Source organism: Mesocricetus auratus, unplaced genomic scaffold (genome assembly GCF_017639785.1).
Source record: "Mesocricetus auratus isolate SY011 unplaced genomic scaffold, BCM_Maur_2.0 Super-Scaffold_100031, whole genome shotgun sequence".
Taxonomy (NCBI): domain Eukaryota; kingdom Metazoa; phylum Chordata; class Mammalia; order Rodentia; family Cricetidae; genus Mesocricetus; species Mesocricetus auratus.
Window position 1 is genome coordinate 16,518,077 of NW_024429212.1, and position 25,494 is coordinate 16,543,570.

The window sequence follows — 25,494 nt, forward strand, 5'->3', positions numbered from 1 at the left end:
AGCTGAAATGGCCTATGCTTTAAAAAAAATAACAAAATCAGACTGGTAACTCACCTATAGCCCAGTGAGGCAGGAGAATTTTGTGAGTTTTAGGACAGCTTGGGTACAGTGTGAGCCCTGTCTTGAGAAGAAAGAGAAGAAGCACTGACTCTCTGTGGTCCTCCGGGTGTTTAAGTTATGAGTGATAGCCTGGTGACACATTTAATTTAATCTTGCTTCAATTTCCTATCCATTGCCTAAGTAGAGAACTACATTACATCCTTCATCGTGCTGAGGACTGAGCCATCAAAGTAGGCATCTGTCAGGCTGCTTCTCTTTAAATAAATTTACTTCGTGGTTGCTGTTTTTCCTCAGCAGTGAGGTATTGCCAGATGAACACAGCAGATTTCAAACCCAGTCAGCCACACGGGTATCGAATCACCTCAGGCCACGAAGTGTTTTGCTCCAAGGCAGACGTTCCAATTGCTAACACCTTTTTGTATTGCTGAATTGATTAGATTGCATTTCTGTGGTTTTCAGAATGTCACTCTAATCCTTTTTTCAAGGCAAGACATGCTAGAATTTAAGCTATTTTCTGCTCCACTATTTTCTGAATGGAGGAGTTAAGTAAGAGTTCTGTGGCACATTGTATAAGGAAAGGTGGCGTAGCAATCACCCTATGTATCTTAGCGTATCTTCAACATGTTTTCTAGCCTGGAGATGACATTGTTCTTATGGCCCAAGCTCTAGAGAAGTTATTTCTGCAGAAATTATCTCAAATGCCACAAGAAGAGCAAGCTGTGGGCGGTAAGGAAAGAATAAAGAAAGGTAAGACCAGAGTGAACAGCTGACACTTAACGCGCACGGAGTGGGGGGGGGTGCATGTGCACACCAAACATAAATAAAACAAGTTCCTTCAAAGCACATAGACATGTGGAAGTCTTATATTCATTTTTTTCTTGGAACAGCATTTAAACAGTCTCCTCCACCTTAACTAAAGGCTGGCTGTCGTGTTTCATGTCACATGATGATATTTGTCCAATTGCTGCCCTCAGTGGCTCTTGTGTCTGTATGCTTTGTGGATAAGAGGACACAGACTGTCAAAAGTACTATAGCTAAGAATGAAATGGGTTTAAGACTCTTTTCTCTCCTCTAATTGAAAATATTTTACTGATTGAGATAACTTACCCATTTCTTTGTTTCTCCAGACAGGGTTTCTCTGTGCTGCCCTGGCTGTCCTAGAACTTGTTTTGTAGACCAGACTGGCCTCGGACTCACAGAGCTCTGCCTGTCTCTGTTTTCCCAGTGCTGAGGTTAAAGGGGTGCATCGCCACACCTGGCTTCAATTTAACTTTTCCAAAATTAAACTTTAGAGATTTTGGTATTTGGAGTTTCAGCTTTAAGGACTTTGATCTCTCAGGGCATCAGTGTCTTGAACCAATTAGGAACAGATTGTTAGCAACAGTGTGCTAGGCTTGCTTTGCCAACTGAATTAGAGTAGAGTAGGAAGTGGGGAATGGTGTTGTGTACTTATCAGGTGTCTGACTGTGGTTCACACTTCCTAGATACTCAACAACAGACACCAGCTTCCTCTGCTAAGGATCAAATCCCCTCCAAAGCAACAGAAAATGTATTTAAGCAGCAAGATATTCCCTCTGGATTTCCTGAGATTGCCCTCTCTCCCTTAAACATGGTACAGGAAACTCCCCCCACCTCTGACTCACAGACTGTGGTCCAAGTAAGTTTAATGTGTGTGTGTGTGAGAGAGAGAGAATGTGTGTATGTGTGAGAGAGTGTGTGTATGTGTGTATATATGTGTGTGAATATAAATCACATGTGAATGGGTTGCCGTAGAGGAGAATAGAGACATAAAACCCTGAAACTGAAGTCATAAGCTGTTTTGAGCCTGATGTGGGTGCTGAGCACCTGTCTCTATGCATGTTGTGGACAAAGACCTAGTATTAACCAAATTTTAGAGATTTCTTAGGTATAATTTTAACCATTAGTATCTTGATAATATTGTTATTAAAAGCTGTCTGCTTTGACCCATGTTTGGTGTGGTCCTGTGGTGCTAGCATTCAAAAGGTTAAGGCAGGGACCACAAACTGGAGAACAGTCTGGATACATTGTAAGTTTGAGGGCAGCCTGGGCTACAGAAAAAGCCCCCTCAAAAACAAGAAAAACAAGTTATCCATGGTTATATTGGTTTTTTGTTTTGTTTTGTTTTTCTTTACATGTAGCAATTACAATTGTACATAGTTTTTTGTTTTGAGGCATGATCTCACTACGAGTGGACCCTTTTATTCTGGAATCCTCACTCTTTATGCCTCAAGCCTACCAACATTGTGTGCTACCACACCTGACACATAAATATACATATGTGTATTTATAGAGAGAGAGACTTTGTGCTTTAAAATTGTATATCCCAGCTAATTGCATGTACACAGAGACAGTATCGTTGTAACTATGCCTTTGATATCCCATCTTTCATCTGTCTTTAAGGCTTGTGCAAGATTTTTCTTTGGGATGTGGGAAGGGAACATCAGAGCTATTCATGAATGGACTGACAGTAATGTGTGAAAAATCCTTTCATAGAAACTTGGTGTCAGTAATGTTTCTTTTGTTTTATCAATGGATGATGCCTCCTTAAGGGTCACTTGTTGTTGAACTGTTGTTCAGATCACAAAGGGTGTGAAGAGGAAAGCAGACACGACAACTCCTACCACTTCCATAGGTAAAACAAGTAGCAAGTCTCCTCCAGCACTCAGAGAATCAAAGCCTGTAAATATGCCAGGAAAAGAAAACACACTGAAGAATCTTTTGCCAGACTCTCAACAGCAACACAGAGTTTTAAAAACAGTCAAAGTAACTGAGCAATTAAAGTACTGCAGTGAGATTCTTAAAGAAATGCTTGCGAAGAAGCATTTGTCATATGCTTGGCCCTTCTACAGCCCTGTGGATGCTGATGCCTTGGGACTCCACAACTACTATGACATTGTCAAAAACCCCATGGACCTCAGCACTATCAAGGTAACATACTGCCTGAGTGGGAAGAGCTTGCTTTTCTTTTCTTGATTATAAAAGTATTTCATCATTGCAAAGAAAGCTAATCTAATGTCCAGAAAATTGTGAAGAAAAATTACATCATCAGAATTCTAGCACCTGAAGTGGATCATTGGGACATCTTAAATGCATCTTTTAAGTTTTCCTGTAACCACATCCACTTGACAGGCCAGTGGAGATGGAACTAGGGTCCTCAGTTTTGACAGCATCTTCTCAGCCCTGGTTCTCTTCTAAAGCACAGTTTGTTCCATCATTTTTATCAATATAGTAAAGTTTGTTAACATGCTACTAAACTTGGTGTTTGCCCTCATTTCTTGTATTCTGCTTTCCCCCTCTGAATCTGTTCTGTTAGTTGACATTCAAACTCAGTAGTCATTCTTTAAAGGTTTATAGATAGCAAATTCAGTTTATATGTAGAAGAATCACGAATGGTTCTTTAACTGAATAGAGAATTCAGAATGACAGTCATTTTCTCTCAACACTTGGAGAACATTCCAGTTACCTATCTGCTATCAAGCAACTTGTCATTCATGTGTACATAATTTGTCTTCCTCTCTTTAGCCAGCTTCTGATTTTTCTATCTTGTACTAGAAATTAACCTTTTTAAGTCTGAGGATCCATGTCATAAGTTTTTAACAGTTATGTCTTAAAATAGTACTTTTTTTTCTTTACTTCCCCACATATGCAAACTCAGACCCAGAGGTTGAAGATTCCTATCTGGCCAGGCAGTGATGGCACACATTTTTTAATCCCAGCACTCAGGAGGTTGATCTCTGTGAGTTTGAGGCCAGCCTGGTCCACAGAGCAAGTTCCAGGACAGCCAGGGCTACACAGAGAAACCCTGTCTCAAAAAACAAACAAATGGAACATTATCTGAAATGGCCAGATGTCGAGATAAATAGGAGTTTGTAGCTATAGGATATTTGAAGTGGAGAAAGTAACTTATAGAGAGGCCAGGAGGTAAAGAAAACAATTGAGAACAGTATCTCTGTATGAATTCATATGTATGGAGCATGTAGGGACTCAAGGAATACCCATTAAATGTAAGTCATCTTCAGGAGCTGTGTACTCACCGGTTAGAAGTCTGTTAGAGGTCTCCAGGAACAGGACGATGTCGACTTTAATTGATCTCTGAAATCATTCTCAGTTGTCACCAATGTGCTTGGTAGAAAATGACATTTTTGGGGAAGTAGAGACGGCTCAGTGGTTAAAGGCACTCACTGCTCCTGCAAAGGACCTGGGTTCAGTCCCCAGCAACAACGTAGTGACTTACAGTTATCTCTAACTGCATGCAGTTCAGCAGTTCTGCAGTTCGGGAGACCCGGCGCCTCCTTCTGGCCTCCTTAGACACCAGGCATGCACATGGTATTGTGGTGATATTTTATTTATGGTTTAACAAATAAAGCTTGCCTGAAGATTAGAGTGCAAAGCTAGCCATACTGGTTAGCCATAGAGGCCAGGCAGTGGTGGCATACGCCTTTTATCCCAGCACTTGGGAGACAGAGGCAGATGGATCTCTGTGAGTTCAAGGACACCCTAGAATACTTACCTGTTCATTGGTCTGTGAATTACCCACTAACGCACACATTTTGATCAATGGTGTGTAGGATTTCCTTTCTAGTTTTTTTTTTTTCTGTCTGTACCGTCTACTCTACACCCCACCCTCTTCATGCAGCTACCTGAGCCTGTAACCCGTGTCTGTCAGCCTAGACAGTCTGGAAACTGTTTTCCCATCCGTTTTGCCTTGAATGCTTCTTTGTTCTCTTTATTTGTAAACATTCATTGATTTCTTTTCCAAGTGTGAGATTTGATAAATAGCACTGTTTGATTTTTTTTTAAAAAGTAAATGTCCTCCCTCTCTCCCTTCCTTCCTCCCTCCCTCCCTCCCTTTTGTTTGCTTTCTGGTTAGCATATGAAGAAATGGGTTCCTGTGACTCCTTCCTTTGTTCATTTGTTTGTTGAGACAGGGTTTTGTATAACCCAAGCTGACCTCAAACTAGCTGTATAACTGAGAAGGACCTTGAACTGATTGATCCCCCTGAGCTGAGTTTACACAGTTGTGCACCAAGTTGGCTATGACATTTTCATACATCACATCATCATACTTTGTTCTCATTTGCTGCGTCTATACAACCCCATGACTTCTGTTTTCTCGTCCCTTTATTCCCTCTTTCCTTTCATGTAACATATTCCATTACCTTCTAGTGTTAGTATTAATTCAGGGGTCTGACAGGACACGCCCTCAGCTGCAGCCACTAAGAGCACCACCTGTGCACATTCACTATGTTCCCTTTTAAAAGGGCCCTGTCCACCTCCCGTCTTCCTCCCTCTCCCCTCTTTCCTCTCTCCCTCCACTCCTGTCCCCAAAGGCCGATCTCCCCCTCCCCTTTCCTCTTTTTATGATCCCTTTCCCCAATTAAAAACAAAACAAAAACAAAAAGTTCCACTTGAACTGTCACATGGCATCTTTCTCTCTTGTGCTGCTTTTTAAACATTGTATCGTTGCCTTCTCCAACCTCTCATTAGTTCCTTTCTACTTTCCTACTGTACATATTCACACAAATGAATGCAAATTTAAGTCTAGATTCCTCATGTGAGAGAAAACTTGACATTTGTGTTTCTGAGTCCTTTTCTGTCCATTTTCCTACAAAACTTACAATTTCATTCCTCTTTAGAGAGGAATAGAATTCCGTTTTGTGTGTGTCACATTTTCTTCAGCCCTCCATAGATGACACATCTTGTCTCTCATTCCCAGAATTGCAATAATCATGAATGTGCGAGCGTCTTTGGGATGCCGACGTAAGAGTCCCTTGGACTCGCATGCTGGCCATGCATGGCAGTTCTCTTTGTGACTGACTTCCAGAGAACCTATGCCATTTTACATTTTCACCAGCAATGCATAAGAGTTGCTGTTTCCCTGTGTCTCTCCCGGCATGCTCTTTGTTCCATGGATAACAGCCAGTCTGACTGGGTAAGATAGAAAGTCCGCGTGGTCTTAGTTTTGCTTCCTCAGATGTATAAGGACATTTAACACTTTCAAGTGTTTATTGGCCATTTGGTTTTCTTCCTATAAGAAGTGCCCATTAAATCTCTAATCTGTCTGTTTTAAATAATGTGAGGGGTTTGTTTTGAAAGCATTTAATGTGTGTGCGGAGACTATGATCTGTCTAGTGGCCAGTGTGTGGTCAGCCAAGGTTTCCTCCATCCCATGGGATATCTCTTCACTCTGCTGAGTTTCCTTCACTTCACAGAGCTTCGTGACACCCCACAATACAAATCATCCACTCTTGCTTTTCTTTTATTGAGCTGTTGGAGTACTTTTTTAAAGAATGCTTTTTATGGCTATATTTTGAAGTGGGATCACACACACACACACACACACACACACACACACACACACACACCCCATGCGAGCGCACACATGATTTCCTTCTCGGTAAGTTCATTATTGGTGTGCTAGAAAAGCTGCTGATTTTGTATGTCACTGCTGCATCCTACTTCATTGCTCACAGTGTTCATGAGGCCTGAACGTTTCCTGGTAGCGTCTTGAGGGTCTTTAAGAATAGGATCATGAACACTCTGACCCTCCCTTCCCTACTGTACCTGTCTAATTTCCTTCTTCAATTGCCGCACTAGCTAAGATTCAAGAACTATACTGAATGGGAGTGAAAAAGAGTGGGTTCCCTTGTCATCTTCCTGATCTTATTGGAAATTCATTTGTTTCCTACATAGTGTAAAGCTGGTTGTAGGTCTGTTGTATCGTAAATGTTGGGGTTGTCCCTCTCTTCTTAGTGTCTTCCGGGATTTTACCATGAAAGGGTGTTGACCTCTGTCCAAGGCTTTTCTGTCTCTTGAGATGAGCATATAGACTCCTCATCCTTTTCACTTTTTCCTGAGTTGCTGGCCTTCCTCTCCGGGTCTGTGATTGACTTCTTTCCTTTGTTTCTCTGTTTTTGTGTCTTCCTTAAGGTCACCGAACATTTTCACTAGTAAACTTTTGAAATCGTCATACAGCGTTCTACTCCCTTCAGTGTCTTTGAGCTCAGCAGTTGAAGAAAGTGGCACTCTTTTGGAGATGTCACCTTGCTTTCTCCTGGTTTTGTGAGACTGTGTTTCTCTGTGTTGTGATTTGTACATCTGTTTATTTGGTACCATGAGTTTAATTTGGGTTTCTTCTTAGTGAATAGTCCACCCTTTAGGGCTCAGTTCTCCACACCGCTAGGAAAGGAGAAAACAACTTTTAAACATGATATAAAAGTACGGTGAAAATCGACTAAAGATCACTAATATATCATTAACAGTCAGGAAACAGAAAATGGCAAAGCTAATATACAATATGCTTAAAACTAAAAACAATAATTAAATGTAAAAATAGCTAATGCATGAGTCTTGGGAGGGGGTGGAGAAAGAGGGGAAATAGAAGCAAGGATAAAAGAAACAGGGAGAAGAAGGCTCTGAAGGAGGAAAGTACACATTAGGGGGAAAATAAAATGGAAGAAATTACTCAATAACAAGAAAATAAATAGCAGTTACATATATTAGCGGAATAGAAAATAACACCCTCAAAGTTTTTTTTTTTGTTTTTTGTAAATCAGTTAAGATCAGTTGTACTGTAAGCATAACAGGAAAAAGGAAAGGGCACTAGTAATTTTTAAAAAGGTAGCAAAATTAGATAATCATGTGAAAATGAATTTAAAACGAAGGTTTGTCTTAGAAATTAGGAAAACATAGGGATGGAGGGATAGCACGGCAGGTAAACCGGCAACCAGGCCTGATTAACCTGAGCTTGACTCCCGGGACTCCCACAACTCCCGGCACGCATGCGTGAAGGTGTGGCGAGGCGTGCTGGCTTCTTTCCTGATCGTCAATATGCAGGGAACAGGTCCGCTGACTCTGTAGACTCCACACAGACTCGTGTTGTGTCCATCATAGCTGCCCTCGCCTTACTCCCTTCCCGTCTTTTCGTATCAGGGGTCTCCCCTGCCAAACTGAGCACTGTAGTCTAAGGACTGGGCAGGTTCTCTCACTGTTGGAAACTCTCCAGTTCCTGGCCCATGGGGCGGCTAATGTTCTGACCTGAGAAGACAAGACAACCAGTGCTGAGGTCTGCAAAGGCAGGCCTGCCTTCATTTTCAAAATCCACAAGCATTAGTCACCTGCCACAGACACCAGATCTGTCCACCGTAGCTGCAGAGTTCTTGGGCCAGGGACATGAACCTCCCTCATGGCAGAGAGGTGGCTCTCCAGGTTGATCGCCCCACTGACCCAGTCTCCGGGGATCATCTCCAGCCATTTTCAGCTGTGGAGGTCTTCTCCAGGGACCTAGGCTGTGGTTGATGTTCTCTATGCTCCACTGCCAAGTGGTCCCCTGTCACTTGCACTCTTAGTATATTGCCCACCCGTTTGTCCATGACTGCTTCCTAGACTTGACTCTCACAGTAGAACTATCTGACAGATTGACTTCAAACTGAATGGGACCTAGGCCACAGCCCTCTGAGCCAGGAGATTTCTCTGCCGCAGCTTTCTCCTCCTGCCGAAAAGGCCACTCACTGTCTCAATAAGGGCCGCAGCTGGGTCTGAGGCTTGTGAGAGCTGCGGGTTTGTCCTGTGGCTAGAACCACCCAGTATCTTTTTCAATGGGGCACCTGGCTGATCTTTTGGATGTAGCTTCTGCTTCTTCTCCCATAACCAGGGAACCACATTGCTGGGCCTGTGTTTGCCTTGGCTTCCTTTTTGCTGTGCTGCCCATCTGTATCTCCGTAGTTCTCAGCTGACCTGTCATTTTGTTTATGACTTTCAAAAGTTCTACCCCTCTTTGGAAGTTGGAAGTATTTTGTCTGTGTTATTTTTCTGCGCTTGGCTCTACGTCTAAATTGCTTCATGTTGAATAGATGTTAGTTGTTTGTGAATCCTTGTAATTTTTCCTTAATTAGGGGAAAATGGACAACCAAGAATATAAGGATGCATATGAATTTGCCGCAGACGTCAGATTAATGTTTATGAACTGCTACAAATACAATCCTCCAGATCACGAAGTGGTGGCAATGGCTCGGATGCTCCAGGTAAAGTGGTCTTCTTCCTCAGAGACAGAGACAGTGCTTCCCCAAGGAGGCACAGGATGCCTCCACTTAAACAGCACTAAACGATTTACAGATGACTCATTACACTGTGGAGCTTTATCCTTTGAGTTACGCCTTTTTAGCTGCACATTTTTTTAAACGAAGCTCTCTACTTTGCAGAAGAAGTCAATGAATCGTTAGTGAGAGAGAGGCTGGTCGATTCCTTGTGGGGTCGATTGAGCACCTGTCCTGCTTTAGAAAAATCCCAGTCTTGACTCACTGAAAGGTAGAATACATGTGACATGGCTGACCTTAACTCCCCAGCCCTTGAACAAAAGTTTTCTAGGTAATGGGAGAGGTTGGTACCGCTGAGAAATGAGAAGGAAACTCGCTGAGACAGACGACAGACAGACAGAAGCATCATCTTACAGTTATTTATTCTGGTGTCCTAAAGAAGCCTGCCCCAGATATGTCAGTGCGTGTCCTTTTAAAGCGTTCTTGTTGCATTAAGGCAGAAATGAAGAAAACCAAACCAGGTGGCACAATCCCAGCACTGTGGAGGTGGGCAGGAGGATTCTGAGTTCCAGGCTAGCCTGGACTACATAATAAACTCCAGGATGGCCTGGACATGGTGAAACTGTCTCAAAATAAACCAAAAAAATGTGAACAGGCTAATTTTCCATTATAGGATGTTTTTGAAATGCATTTTGCCAAGATTCCTGACGAACCTGTTGAGTGCATGCATGCCTATCACCTTACAACCAACAGTGCAAAAGCCCTCAATAGAGAAAGCAGCAGCGAGGCATCCTCGGGGGACTGCTCATCTGAGGACTCTGAGGATGAACGAGTACGGCATCTCGCCAAGCTACAGGAGCAGGTGGCAGACGTGACTTGAGTGTTGGTGGTCCCTGAGTGACCAGTCTGTGATGAAATACATCACTCAATGTCTATAGCTTTAGCTGCCTTTTTGGCACATTTGCCATGTTCAGTGTTGTGACTCACATCTCTACGGTGTCCAATTCTGGAACCACCATTTCTTTCCTCCTCTTTGAAACTGTCTTGGGTACCCTGGTTTGTCATGAACTTCGGATCCTTCTGCCTCTAACCCTCAAGTGCTGGAATTGTTGGTGTGTACTGTGATGCTTGGGAATTTTTTACAGTTCTGTTGTTTGCATCCCTAATCTGAGTGGTTGATTTGTACTGATATGTCTTATGGTATAATGTGGGACCTTCTATAAATGAGATCGCATGCTACCTTCTGTGATAAAACTAACCTTTCTAAGGTCATGCCTGAAGACTGTGCTTGGAGAAATGGCGTAGCAGTTACAAGCACTTGCTGTTCTTCTAGAGGACCTGAGTTCAGTTCCTAGCACCTGTCAGGCTACGCCCTAACTCCAGCTCCAAGGGATCCAATGCCTCTCCCTCCATAGGCATTTGAATATATGTGCTTTCTCTCTCTCTCTCTCTCTCTCTCTCTCTCTCTCTCTCTCTCTCTCTCTCTCTCTCACACACACACACACACAATTATTTTTTCAAAAAAATGTTTTTCTGGTTTTTCCGGACAGGGTTTCTTTGTAGCCTGTCCTGGCACTCTGTAGACCAGGCTGTCCCTGAACTCACAGAGATCCACCTGTCTCTGCCACCCAAGCACTGGATTCAAAGGTGTGCACCACCACTGCCCAGCTATTTAAAAAATCTTTTGAAAGAAACCTTAACACCTAGAAATATTAACTGTTTCTGGGCTGTGTTAATTTTATTACCATGCTATTTATTTACTTGAAATATTGGATTCAAATCAAGGGCCTTGCACAGGCTAGGCAAGAGTTGTGTTATTGAGCTGTGTTTTCAGTCTTCCTAGACCAGTTTTAAATAATACATGGGTTGAACATGAGATAGTATTTCAAGTTTTGTGTACACCTTTCAAAACACTGGACTTCTAAAATGAAGCAAAATCCTGAAGGAAATAGAACATGGAATGAATTTTACAAAGGGTGGGCATGACTTCAGAGTAACATGTTTTTCTAGTGTCTTTAATGGTTTAGATCCATGAATACTTAAAAGCTTTTCGTTTTTTTCCTTTCCCAGCTTAATGCCGTTCATCAGCAGCTACAAGTTCTGTCCCAAGTTCCATTACGTAAGATAAAGAAAAAAAACGAGAAGTACAAAATGGCACCAAAAAGAAAAAAGTTTATTAACAGAGATGAAAATCCAAAGAAAAAGCCTAAGCAAATGAAACAAAACGAAAAGCCCAAGAGCAGGTAAGTATGTTTGGTGGGGATTGATTTTGCGAGAAGGGTATCTTGGTGATAGACTGCAATTTTTAGCTTCTGTGAAACCCTGGGTTCCATCTCCTTACCTAGATTGATTAAGATAAACGAAATAATTTATTACAGTCAACCAACAAAGAAGAAGCCACTTTTGAAGTCTGAAGATGAAGACAACGCAAAGCCCATGAACTATGATGAGAAAAGGCAGTTGAGTCTGGACATAAACAAACTTCCGGGGGAAAAGCTTGGACGCATAGTTCATATAATACAGGCAAGGGAGCCCTCCCTGAGAAACTCCAACCCAGATGAGATCGAGATCGACTTTGAGACTCTGAAGCCATCAACACTTAGAGAACTGGAGAAGTATGTCCTGGCCTGTCTACGGAAGCGGTCTCTGAAGCCCCAGGGTAGGCCAGGCCCCGCCCCGCGCCACATCCCACCCTGCCCCGCCCCGCCCCGCCCCGCCCTGCTAGGCCCCGCCCCACACTGTCCCATCTCATCACTGCCCATCCCGCCCATCCCATCACTCCCCGCCAGGCCCCGCCCCATCCCAACCCCCCAGCCCCACCTGGCCTGGCCAACCCCCACCCCGCCAGGCTCCGCCCCACTCTCGCCAGGCTCCGCCCCGCTCCCGTCAGGCCCCGCCCCACTCCCGTCAGGCCCCGCCCCACTCCTCCAGGCCCCGCCCCACCGCGCACTCACGCTGCTGTTCCTCTCACAGAGAAGAAGGTTGTCCGTTCTAGGGAAGAGCTCCATACCCAGAAAAAGCTGGAGCTGGAGAGGCGGTTGCTGGACGTCAACAACCAGCTGAATTGTAGGAAACGGCAAGCAAAACGTCCAGCAAAAGGTAGGTGGCGGTTCCTCCGTGCCCGCCGCCCGTGACCCCTGCCGGGTGCTAACGCTCCCCCCCCCGTTTTGCAGCGGAGAAACCGCAGCCCCGGCCGCCGCCGCCCCCGCCCCCGCCGCCGCCGCCCTCGGAGCTGGTGAGCGGGTCCCGCCTGAGCGACAGCAGCAGCAGCAGCAGGAGTAGCAGCTGCAGCAGCTGCAGCTCGAGGTCGGCCAGCAGCAGCAGCAGCAGCAGCAGCAGTAGCAGCAGCAGCAGCAGCAGCGACTCGAGCTCCTCCAGCAGCAGCGACTCGGAACCAGGTTAGCTGGCCCTAGCGAGGGCGCGTGGCCTTCCCCGAGAGTCGGGGGACCTCATTAAGAAGCCTCACTCTTTCCTTGAAAGAGATTCTGTGTGATGTGCGAGGTGTGCATGCAGGTCTGCCGTGCCAAAGGCTGCCTGCTCCTAGGAAGGGTACTAGACGTAAAAGCAGACGGTGCTGTTTCAGCACTTTTTAGGTCCTGAAACTTTATTTGGGATACCCGAGTGTGATCCCAGTGCACGTCGGGTCACCCTAATGTTGTAAAGTATGTCCTGTTTGGACATCGCTTTCTCAGTTGATCTGTCTGTCATTTTGAATTAAGAAACCACTCATCCCAAAATTTGTAGAGCATATTTTTTTACTTTGTTTCTTAAAAGATAAATAGAATATTATCTTTCATCTTTAGGAAAATAAATAGACGTACCATATTCTCTTGTACAGTTTGTCAGTTGTGTTGAACCAAGTCGCTCATGTTTTTTCCATTACTAGTTTTGTAGCTGGCTTGTGATCACTGCCTACCCCACCAAGAGGCTGGCTTGGCAGTGCTGTTCTCTTTTAACCAAACAGCAAATGCAGAACACAGGGCACTCTCTTCCCTAAAATTTGCTTTTTTGCAAATGTGATTTTCTTGTGAAGTTCAGTCCTCCTTTTTTAATTAAAAAGAACCCCACCAAAACTCCATCTAGAGGAGTTGCTGCCACATGTGAGGACATTCTTTCTGTAGTCCACAGGCAGGGTCTGCTGGCTTGCAGTAACTGTCTTCCTTTGATTCTGTTTCTTTTGCTTTTCTATGGAACTAATTGCTGCATTTGGTTTTCGCATTTCTGAGTAAGTAGTGGTAAACAGTTTTGTAAAATTCAAAAGAAATTTTACTTTGATTAGAATTTGTCATTCTAATACATTTTAAAAATCATTTAGAACTCTTTTATTATGAGGTATTTCTTATATCTGACTTCTAAGCACAAAATACTGGAAAAAAATCCAAGTTTCATTTAGCATTTTAAGTTGTAACAGTTTACAATTGTAATTTCACCAAATAAAGTGTTTGTGACCTAATAAGTTACAGCACTTTGTCTTTTATTTGTAGGATAAAACTGTTATTCTATTTAGTTTTAGTTATTTAACCTTAAAAATTCAATAAATGCTTTGAGTGTTAGAAAAATGCCACATGCAGTTTTTCGATGTAGCACTTTAATATTTAAAATACCTTCTTTCCTTTTTATTTTATTATTATTACTACTATTATTATTATTATTAAATAGCCTGACCTCACTTTGTAGATCAGATTGGACTTTAACTCAGCAATCCTTCTACCTTGGCCTCCCAAACACTGTGAGCACAGGTGTGCTGTACCACACCAACTCTTTTTTTTTTAAGTATTTTTTATTAATTTATTTTTTACATTCCAATCCCAGTTCCCCCTCCCTCCACTCCTCCCGCTTCCCCTCCCCCCCACACTTCCCATCTGCTCCATGGAGAGGGTGAGGCCTCCCCTGGGAAGTCTACTAAGTCTGTCCATCTCGCTGAGGCAGGACCAAGGCACCTCTCCACCCCCACACCCTATGTCTAGGCTGGGCAAAATATCTCTCTCCACATAGAATGGGCTCCACTGAGTCAGTCTGTGCATTAGAGTTAGAACTTGGACCCACTGCCAGTGACCTCATATATTGTCCCAACCACACCATTGTCACCTGTATTAAGGGACTCTAGTTCGGTCTTATGCAGGTTCCCCATTTGTCAGACCTGAGTCAGTGATCTCTCACTAGCTCGGGTCAGCTGATTCTGCGGGTTTCCCCATCATGGTCTTGACTCCTTTGTTCATATTATCGCTCCTCCCTGACTTCAATTGTGCTCCAGGAGCTTGGCCCATTGGTTAGTTGAGGATTTCTGCATCTGCTTCCATCTGTTTCTGGAAGAGGGTTCTAGTTTCCCTGGGGTTGTGGATTGTAGGCTGGGTATCTTTTGCTTTATGTCTGGTATCCACTTATGAGTGAGTGCATACTATATTTGCCTTTCTGGTTTGGGGTTACCTCACTTAGGGTGGTTTTTTTTTTTCTAGTTCTGTCCATTTGTCTGCGAATTTTAGGATGTCATTGTTTCTTATGGCTGAGTAGTACTCCATTGTGTAAATATATCACATTTTCTTTATTCATTCTTCAGTTGAGAGGCATCTATGCTGTTTCCAAGATCTAGCTATTACAAATAATGGTGCTATGAAGGTAGTTGAGCAAATGTCCTTGTGGTGTGAATATGCCTCCTTTGGGCATGTGCCCAAAAGTGGTATTGCAGGGTCTTGAGGTAGGTTGATCCCTAATTTTCTGAGAAACCTCCATACTGATTTCTACAGTGGCTGTACAAGTTTGCACTCCCACCAGCAATGGAGGAGTGTTCCCGTTCTCCACATCTTCTCCAGCATAAGCTGTCATCGGTGTTTTTTATCTTAACCATTCTGATTGGTGTTAAGATGGAATCTCATCGTGTTGTTGATTTCCCTGATGACTAAGGACCACACCAACCCTTAATAGATTTCTAGTATGTTACTTGAAGAAAATGCTTATTGCCAGCTCTATGTTCTTAAAATGGTACAATGTCTTTTTTCTAACTTTTCAACAGAACAGCTCATCCTCAGAATTCTAATCTTAAAACATTGCTGGACTTGCATTTTATGGCCAGTATTTGTGACTGATGGCGTGTATTTCAAAGAGCTCGTTTTGTTCTGTCGTGCAGGGATTAAGGTCAGTTGTACTTGTGCATGCAAGGCAAGCACTCAGGGCTGAGCTGTGTCCTCGCTGAGTTTCCTGGGTTGGTATAGAACTTACTCTGTAACCCAGGCCGTTCTTGAACATGCAGAACAATTTTGTAAAATTGAACATATTTTTTACTTTGATTAGTTTTTGTCATTCTAGTACATTTTAAAGTCATTTTAGAGCTCTTATTATGAAATATTTCTTACATTTGGCTTCTAAGCATAAAATAAAACTGGGGGAAAATCCCAGTTGCATTTATGACCCCAAGTAGTGAAGTCATAGGCCTGCACCCATAGACTGACATAAAAACTGTTTAAATATGTATATTATTAAAATAAAAGTAGCAAATTCTCTCTCCTCCCTTGGTACTGGAGATTGAACCTGACTCTTATATAACATACCAGGCAAGCAATTTAAACACTAGCCATTTTTAATTTCATATCATCTTATGACTCATGTGACTTGCTACATTGAGATCAGTTTGTCTTCTCAGTGGATACTGGAAATTGTGTTTTGGGGCTGCTAGAAATGGGATTTCACTGTGTAGCCCAGGATAGACTCAAACTCTTATTATTTCTCTTGCAGTCTCCTGAGTGCTGGGATCACAGGCATGTGTTGCTTATCATTTATTCTTGAAATTTTAATTATTTTTAACATATAATCTACTTTATTGGGGGAAACCCTATTTAAGTATATTATAAATTGCAAAGTCTAAAATGGGAAAAATTACATCTTTGCTTTCAATAAGCAAATAAAGAATTGGATCTTTTAATACTTTAATACAGCCGGGCGGTGGTGGCGCACGCCTTTAATCCCAGCACTTGGGAGGCAGAGGCAGGCGGATCTCTGTGACTTCGAGACCAGCCTGGTCTACAAGAGCTAGTTTGAGGACAGGCTCCAAAGCTACACAGAGATACCCTGTCTCGAAAAACCAAAAAGAAAAAAGAAAAAATACTTTAATACTAATATGCATATTTAATGCTGATACTAGATACTTTAAAATAATTTAAGGCTACTTAATTGCTAGTGTGTAAACTAAGAACATTTTTACTTCCCTGAAAATAACAATAAAATATTTTAGCAGGGTTGTAAATTATAAAGAAAAAAATAAGTCAGATGATTCCAATGCAATATTTTTGTAAAAATAATCAAAGCTCCTCTGTCCTTGAGTCTCAAACACTAGATGACAAACGTATTGATGTGTTGCCAACTTCCACTGTTTGGTGAAAATGTGATATTTGCCCCCCCAAAAAGGGGAAGATCAGGTGTATCAACAAAAACATCTAATAAAAGTTAAACTAGGCATGGTGGCACTTGTAATCTCAGCACTCTGGGAAGCTGAGGCAGGAGGGCTATGGATTTTAGGGGAGCATGGACTACTACTGACAGCTCATCTAAAAAAAAATTAACTGAAAGTATCAGCAAGATTTTATGTGATTTGTTCAGAATGGATACAGTTGGATCTCACAACCCTGAGAGTCTAGGTAACAGCAACTTTTCTGAAAGCTTTAACATATATTCTTTCTTATTAAGCTAACCCTCATTTTTTAATTTATCTACCTTTTAATACTTGTCATACTGAATTTATTAAAATTTTATTAGCATGTTAATTATATTTAATAATGGGTTTATTAGGACATTTTCACACATGTATATATTTGATTATATGCATCACCACCTTCTTATGTTACCCTCCTACTCCTGCTCATCCCTGTCCTCTTTCCAATTGTCCCTTCTGTGTGTGTGTGTGTGTGTGTGTGTGTGTGTCTCAGTGAGTGCCATTGAGGGTGAAAGTTTGCCCTAAAAGAAACAAACAAACAAAAAACAAAATGCATGAGTCCCTTACTGGTGGTTCCCATTGAGGAAAATATCTCTTCCCTTTCCACAGCAGTGATCAATGGGCTCAACCCTGTGATTTCAGCCACTTGACTAGAAACAATCTTGTTTTGTTTCCTTTATTTAGACATAATCTTTTAGGACTTTAGGTGTCTGGGCAGGGTCAGATTCTCTTCTGTTCCCTTCAGTTTCTGTTCTTGCTGCATTGTGGGTGAGTTCCTCTGCAGTAGTATGCTGTTTAGGTAATGTCCTAGTTTGGGTTTCTGTTACTGTGTAAAAACACCACGACCAAAGCAACTTGGGGAGGAAAGGGTTTATTTGGTTTACACTTCCGCACTGTAGGCCATCACTGAAAGGAGTCAGGGCAGGAACTCACACAGGACAGGAACTTGAAGGCAGGAGCTGATGCAGAGGCCGTGGTGGAATGCAGCTTAATGGCTTGGTCACCATGACTTGTTCAGCCTTCTTATAGAACCTAGGACCCCCAGCAGAGGAGTGGCCCCACCCACAATGGGCTGGGCCCTCCCCATCAATTCTAATTCAGAAAATGCTCTACAAGCCTGACTACAGCCTAATCTGAGGGAGGCATTCTCTCAATTGAGGCTCCTTTCTTTCCAGTGACTTGTTTCAAGGTGACATAAAACTAGTAACCAGCCCATGTCAGCTTGATAAGCACATCACTATCCTTTCTTGTTCATCCCCAAGATCTCACATTAATGTGAATATCACAAAATAAAATATTCCAATTTTTAAAAGTTCCACAGTCTTTAAAAATTCAAGTGCTTAAAAGTTCAAAGTCTCTTATCCAGACTTTCTTTTAAAACCCAAAGTCTTTGTAAAATTCCAGACTCTTTAAAAGTTTAGTCTCTCAACTGTGGGCTCCTGTAAAATAAAAAATAATTGCTCACTGAGGGAAGAACAAGGGCGCAGTCCACTCGTGACCCTCTAGGCTCCTTCAAAGAGTTCGGGTCTCTTCTCTGCCCACCTCTCTAAGCACACACAGCTTGTCTTCTAGGCTCAGGCAGGCTCCACCCCACTGCTACTGTTCTTGGTGGCCATCTCCATGGTACTGGCAACTCAAATGCTGGGATTTCTGCTGCAACTGGGCTGCACCTTCACCAATGGCCTCTCCTGGCCTCTCAGAGTCAAGCTGCAGCTGCTCCCCATGACCCCTCCATGCCTCCAAAACAGCACCACCTGGTGACTCCTACACTACCAAGGTCAGCTACCAGCACAAGTTACAACCTTGACCACCTCTGGAACACAGCTCCTGTGTGCTGACATTGGGGAAACGCTGAGGAAGATTTCACCTCAGTGACTGATGCTGGTCCCTTCTTAGTCACTGCTCATCTCTTAGCCCCAGCTGCCCAGCATCAACTGTTCCTCCAAAGCAAAGGTTTCATGTCAGGGGTTCCAGTCTCTCCTTCATCACAGCTGGCCAGAAGCACAGATTCCTAACTCAGTGCCAAACGGCCCAGAGAGAGTCATTAAAGCGTCTCTGAAGCTTCACAAGCCACGACTCCATCATTTGCACAGCTCTCGACACTCTTATCTTCCAAGCTCCACACAACAGCTCCCCAAGCTTTAAACAGTCAGTGCCTTTTACCAAAAGTCCCACGGCACTGTTCATTCATCGTGGAAGAAAGTTGGGACAGGAACTCAAAACAGGGCAGGAACCTGCAGGCAGGAGCTGATGCTTACTGACTTGCTCCCCATGGCTTGCACAGTCTCCTTTCTTATAGAGCGAGGACCACCAGCCCAGGGATGACAACACTCACCATGGGCCGGGCTCTCCCCAGTAGATCACTAATTAGGAGAATGGCCTGCAGGCTTACTGACAGCCCAGTCTTAGGAGGGGTGTTTTCTCAGTTGAGGCTCCCTCCTCTTAGGTGACTGTAGTTTGGGTCAAATTAACATAAAAGTAGCCACTATAGGTAATATTGAAAACTACTTGAGTGTTGTTAAGTAGCTTTAAAGCTGTTTGTTCTGAATCACAAAAGAGCTACTGCCCGTTATTATGACTTCAGTTTGTACATTTTTAAAAAACATACTCATTTTTTTACTTGACTAAGCAGGACTAACTACACAGTAGAGTATAGATTTCCAAGGAATGTCTCAGTGAAAAATCTAGGAGATTTATTTAATTATCATTTCAAGCAAGACATTAACTCTGCTTCAAGCTAAAGAGTTGCTAAAGAAATCCTATTTCCTTCTAAAATGAGCATGGGAGCCTGTGAGCCAGAGGTAGGTAGTTCTTCATTACAATGCGATTTGATCATTTATATTTTCTTTTTGACTGGTAATACCTGCAAATATTCATGTACAGATAAATCAAGGGCATTTACTAAAACTGGTAAAAATATAAACCCTTTACATTTATTTTTCATATCTGTCAAAATATCAAGCATCAGATTCAAGACATAGATGAGGCTTGAAAATACAGTTAATTCTGCACAGCCTGTGTTGGTTGTTCTGATGCTCACATGGGAACTGTTACGACAGTTCTGAAACTCAACAAACTGCTTTTGAGTGAGGCTATCAAGAGGGATATACTTAGTTGCCTTTATCCTGTGACTTAACCAAATTATTGAGATAATCAGTCCTACAGCTTAGCTCATCAGCCACAGCACTTTAGCCAAGCTAAGCTGTGAAGGAAGGAGCGCCAGAAACTCAGGATTCCAGGCCAGCCCGAACTGCATGAGACCCTGACTCAAAAGTTAAACAAAAATAAATAAAATACTAGTGCTTCTGTTCAGAACCTTATAGGAAATAATCCAAGAAACTACATAAATGTAAGCTCAAACGCTTAGTCTAAAGTGGGATGTTTGAAGCATGTTTAATGTGATATACACAAAGCAACTCCATAGTAATAACATAAGTTCTCTTTCATCAGTAATTTCAAAGTAGAAATAAAGTATTTGTATCACTTCACAGTCCTCGAGGTTTTCTGCAGAAGCAGTCTTCTGATTCAAAGGGCTAGAAGGATGTAGAGAGATCACGCCAAGGATCCAGGCTTGGTACAAAAAGTATAAACAGGTTCATGCACTGAGGTTGGACCTTACATTTGGACCTCATCATTTCTGTCCTGTGCATTTTTTATTTTTTTCTACACAAGCTAGGTTTTCCTAGATGAATATATTATTTGTAATAGTCTCCACCTTGGCAGTGTCAGAATGACCTATAAGCTTTTTCTCACACTGTGTCTGAATCTGAATTGGATTGGATATGGGAAACGAGGTATGCACGGGGGTGGAGTGGTACAGCTACAGAGACGGCTCAGATGTTTAGAGCAGTGGCTGCTCTTCCAGAGGCCCAAGGTTCAGTTCCCAGCGACCACATGTGGCTCACAGCCATCCGTAATTCCTGGGGACCTGATGCCCTCTTCTGGCCTCTGCAGGCACCAACTCACATGTCACACATATGTAAAGCACTGGCAAATAGTCATTCATGTGAAAAATTAAATTTTAAGGCTTCTACGGTACTATCATGTTTGAGAATACTGTAGTTGTTTGCTCTTTTGTGGCTTTCCCCTTTCTAACTCATGAAACACTCATCATAAAGGGAGCAAGTTTGTATGATTGCTTTGTTCTTGGTGTTAAAGGAACATCCAAACACGACAAGGAAAATAGCCAATGGTTCTTAAGAGAACCACTTGCTTAGTGCAGGACCAATTGTCAGGGTTTGTGAGCCACTAGAATGTGGTCTGGGCAATACCTGTGGACAAACCCTTCCATACTGCAAGGCCTGCTTGCTGTCTCTGTAGAATAAGACTTTTGAAGCTGCCACACAATGAGTTCAGTCACTTCCATGGCCCTTTAGAATGGGATATGGTTTCTCTAGCTCATAAATTTTGGTAATTATTTCTTGTGTGTATGACATCATATTCTGGGTGTGCACTGTGGCTTTGAATTCCTATTCAGCCTATTGGGATTTTATTTCAAACCAGCTTGCTGGTGACATTTGGTGTTTCTGGGGCATAGGCCTCAGGGCATCCAGAGGTAAATGGGTACCAAATAAACCTGTTAACCAACTCTCTACCAATTCGAGCTATTTTATTTTAACTCTAGTAAGTTTTGTGTGTAATTTAGAATAAAAAAACCTTATAATCAAAATTTTAAGTTTTTGAGAGATGTGAAATTCAAACCCAACATACATCATATGCATTTGATTGTGTGGTTTGTGTATATTACTCAATGAGAGTCTCTTAACATAGGCATGTATATTGTTTAGAGACCCCAGAGAAACTAGTTGTTAATAAATGTGTGATCATAACTGTTGTCAACTTAATTGATGTTTCCCAAATCTAGTAGATCATTATTGCTAATTCAAATACGATGCTAAGCTTAATAGCAAACATGTGCACACGTGTGTTTATGTCCACCATGTTCCTGGGAGGGAGGCAGGTACTGAAGGCTAGCACTGAGCCGCAGATGCCCATTGCTCACTGGCTTGTGTTCTGTAGAGCATTAAGTGTTGAAGATGCTGCATCACAGTGTACACATACTGCATGTACTTGGTAATTCTGAAATTTCTAGTAAAAATTCTTTGCCTTTTGCTAGTGTCTCCAGATCTTGAGGTACTGTTTTTTTATAAGCCTAAACATTAGTTTTATATGTCATAAAACTAAGAAGATGTTCTTCAGTTTTTCTTAGCAGGACACTAGTGTGATATATGTGCTATAAGGCGTCTGCATTGTAGTTTAGGTGCATGTTTGAATAACTAAGATTAATGGATATGTGTATTATTATATTAATGAAATGTGTTTTTGTTTTTTGTTCAAAGCTGAAACTGTAGTTTCTCCTTTAAGTGTGAAGGACCCGGATCTCTCTATCCTCAGTGTGTTCAGTCTCTCCCAGTCACCCCTCTACCCAATCCCAACTCTAAAATCAGTCTTGGCTGAGTGTCATTTTAAACACCTGAATTCTTTAAGTTAAAGCACATCTTTGAGTGCCATTTAGCAATTTTAACAGTGTCCAGCATCAAATATTTTAAGAGAGGAAAGAGCAGTAACACATCCAGTGGAAACTGATGGCATTTCAGGAGGCAGAAGGTAATTATTAATTTAGAATGTGTTAAGTTTGAATAATATTTGGTGTTGACCAGCCTTGGTACCCTTGGGCTTGAACGAAATACCATTCAGGTGGTTCGTGAGGGCTGGCTGTGAGCGATGGATTGAGGAAGTAACCACAAGTCTGCTGCCTCACCACATGGCAGAGGCTTATGCCGGGGAGAATGGCAATCCAGTTGGTTGTACAACAAACAGAAAGGAACCTTGTTATACCACAGCAGGCAGGAAGGACTTTTATATTTACTTCTACTGCCAGTGTCAGCTGGACAGATAGTTTTAAGTAAAGGGGGCTCTGTAAAACCCATTGGTTTCCTGGTGGGGGGCTGTAGGTGATAGAGGACTTACCTAAGAAGCACGCACACAGCCCTGGGTACCCGCCCTAGCATCACACAAACCAGGTGTGATGATGTACCCCTGCCGTCCTAACACGAGTGCTGGAGGCTGGAGGATGAGTATTCAAGGCCATTCTCAGTGCAGAGTGAGCTTGAGGCCATCCTGGGCTATACGAGACACTGCCTCAAAAACAAACAAAAAAGACAACTTACTGTTTCTGTCTAGTAGAAACTGCCAAGTAGTTTTCAAGTAGAGGGTTGTTAAAGTAGATGGATCTTCAAGTTTGACAAGGGTATCAAGTATTTGACTCATGAAAAATTCACCCTGTGTATCCTCGCAGATAAATAAGTAGCTCTTGTTTCTCTTGTGTGTGTTCATGATGATTTTAACTAAGCCCCATGGAGCTGCTCTTTATCTGGTGTAATTGGTTCTGCTGTCTGAAAACATGAGCTCTGTTTTGTAACTTTCTTTTTAAATTCTCACTGAAGTTCCTTACACTGAAGGAACACACTTGGTTTTTTCCTGAATGTAATCCAAAGTGGAATTTCTGTGACCAGGGAGTCAGGACCCTTTGGCTGACAGTGTGGGGAGTTGGGTCCCTTTGACTGACTGATGTCCTGTGACCAGGGAGTCGGGTCCCTTTAACAGCTCTCAGTTTCATGGTTCTGCATTTCTAATATGAAAAAGTTGTAACTTGGTAGTTTTTTTTTTAAGTTTACAAATGTTATAATTATCTACATACATTTTCAGAAATATGTCCTAAATTTACTGGCGCAAAACAGAATGATTTGCCTCCAAAAGAGAGTATAAAGGTAAGCTGAATCTTTTAACATCAGTATTGAGAACAGTGTATGTGCTGTAATGGCTGGTGTAGTAGTAACTTTCTTTAAAACATTTGTGAGGGGGGCATTCTGGGTGTGGTAGAACCAACAAATGGTGTCAGCACAGAGGAGGAAGAGGTAGGAGGACCAAGGGTTTGGGCTAGCTTATCAACTAGGTGTTCAAAGACTTTCTCTTAAAGGATGTTGACTATAGAAATGACTTTGCTTCCTCCTTTCTTATAAGATAATAACTGTTATATGTCAGCTAAGTTGAGTAAGTTCTAGAAATTCCAGCTCAGTCTCAATATTATGGATGCAGAAGAATACTTATGTCTTGGTGCACAAAACAAGGTATGCAGAGTCCTGTGAGTAATTTTTAAACAAAGACTAGAAGAAGATCAGCCCTCAGGGTTCTGAAGATCTAAGACATGGGAATCGAGCAAGCTATTTAAACTTCCTAAACCGTGGTGTCCTCATCTACAGGATTTCTCGAGCAGATCTGTGTGACTTAGTAACACATTTTCACTCAAGTCTGCTGCTTGCTGCCTGTGTCCCGTTCCCTTTTTGTGTTTCTTGTGCAGTAAGAGCTCTGAAGGATAACCTAGTCTTTGTCCACCAGATACAGTCTTCTGTGCAAGATACAGCCTCTACCGAACCTCCCCTTGCTCAGCAGACTACAGCACCACCTGGAGCAGTCGGGAAACAATTCCAGCATGTGCATGGCCACCATGTATCAGAACATCCGCAGACTACAGGGAGCTTTGCATCTGTGCAGACTCAGCCTCTTGTAGGTAAGAAACACAAGGAAGCCACTCTGGCTGAGGCCACATGTGAGAACACTGAGGGTATTGTCAGTGTTACACATCTGAGAAACACCGAATGAGCCAGGTCCAGGATGAACTCATCACTGAAGCACACGGTTAAAACTGTCTGCCTTATATACATAAGCACTCACTATATTTATATAATTTATAATCAATTTTCTCGGGTATATAGAATGGTGAAAAATCTTTTTCAGTACTCAACTTAAGCACCATATTTTAGCTACCTTGGCAAATGCTGTTCTAACACCTGTGTGGGGAAAAGTAAGGGGCAGTGATGTGGAGAAAACAAAGTAGGTTTTCTGTTTTTCAAGTCATAGTCACATGCTCCAAACTCTCCTTGTACCCACTGCGTACCCAGGGATGACCTTGAACTCTGGATTAGGAGGACCACAGGGACTTTGATTCTCTTGTTGCTTCCAGTTGAGACTCCATGCTCTTCTGTTTTGTCTTTTACTCAAGTTATAGTCATCCTTGTGCAGAAGGAAATAGAGATCAGAGAAAAGATTAAGCCAGGGACTAGGCTTGTAACCCAATGGTAGAGTATGTGGTAAGCATACATGAGGCCCCTGGTTCAATTCCCAGTTCAACAAGACAACAACAACAAAACCACAAACCATGAATAAACATAAACAAAAGAGACAGACACAGACTCGTGGCCAGAGAAGGCCAGAGGACGAGCACAGTCTCCAGGGTAGACAGAGCACTGTGTCCCCTACTGGAGACGCACGATGGATTCTTAGGAGAGAAGGAAGGAGTGATTTTTGTAGGGAAGACGATAGAGGCGGCAAGGTTACAGTTGTGAGGGGAAATGAAGGGAGTGGCAGGAAGAAAGGACTGGCAGGGGAACTGAGCACCACGTGGGAGGCGCCGTGCTGTGTTAGTCACAGATGGGGCACGATGGCCCTGCTGGCTCAAGGTAGCAGAATGGAACAGTGAGGATTCGAGAGAGAGAAGTTTCACAGTACTGTGATGTGTCAAGTGGCCTTCAGAACTGAACTCCCCCAGGCATATATTCAGCACTCTGAACAGTATGGGTCTCTCTGCATAGCTGCCCACTGCAAAAGATTTCCTAACCACGGCTGAGAACACATATCTAAGGGTGTAAACACAAACAATATGACCACTTAACCAAATGGAAGTAGATTCTCCCCTGTGGTCTTTGATCTCTCCAGCCATGAGCTTTTGACCAAGTTTACACTGCCAGGTATGAATTCTTCCTGTGGAACAAACCTCAGATAAACTCAGAAAGCAGTTGGTTACCCCATTAACAGTCACACAACTGTTGCACCAGTGAACACACTTTGTCTGGTAGGTTGGTATTATAGTATGTACTGTCCTATTCTGTTTTTTTT

At 42.6% G+C, this 25,494-nt stretch overlaps 1 protein-coding gene across 13 annotated transcripts in view; it reads left to right on the forward strand.

Annotated features, from left to right (window-relative positions):
• The window catches only part of Brdt (bromodomain testis associated), a 52,257-nt gene that overhangs the window by 20,741 nt on the left and 6,022 nt on the right, over positions 1–25,494 (forward strand). For 10 of the 13 annotated variants that reach the window (XM_021231405.2, XM_040733461.1, XM_021231401.2 and 7 more), the window contains 11 exons: positions 693–807; positions 1,545–1,717; positions 2,659–3,009; positions 8,976–9,104; positions 9,790–9,978; positions 11,187–11,359; positions 11,495–11,775; positions 12,090–12,215; positions 12,290–12,514; positions 23,248–23,309; positions 23,938–24,109. In XM_021231405.2, coding sequence (XP_021087064.1) covers positions 693–807; positions 1,545–1,717; positions 2,659–3,009; positions 8,976–9,104; positions 9,790–9,978; positions 11,187–11,359; positions 11,495–11,775; positions 12,090–12,215; positions 12,290–12,514; positions 23,248–23,309; positions 23,938–24,109 — 1,996 coding nt within the window. The remainder of the gene's footprint in view (positions 1–692; positions 808–1,544; positions 1,718–2,658; positions 3,010–8,975; positions 9,105–9,789; positions 9,979–11,186; positions 11,360–11,494; positions 11,776–12,089; positions 12,216–12,289; positions 12,515–23,247; positions 23,310–23,937; positions 24,110–25,494) is intronic. The other 3 variants (XM_021231406.2, XM_021231409.2, XM_021231410.2) reach the window with 3 other exon arrangements.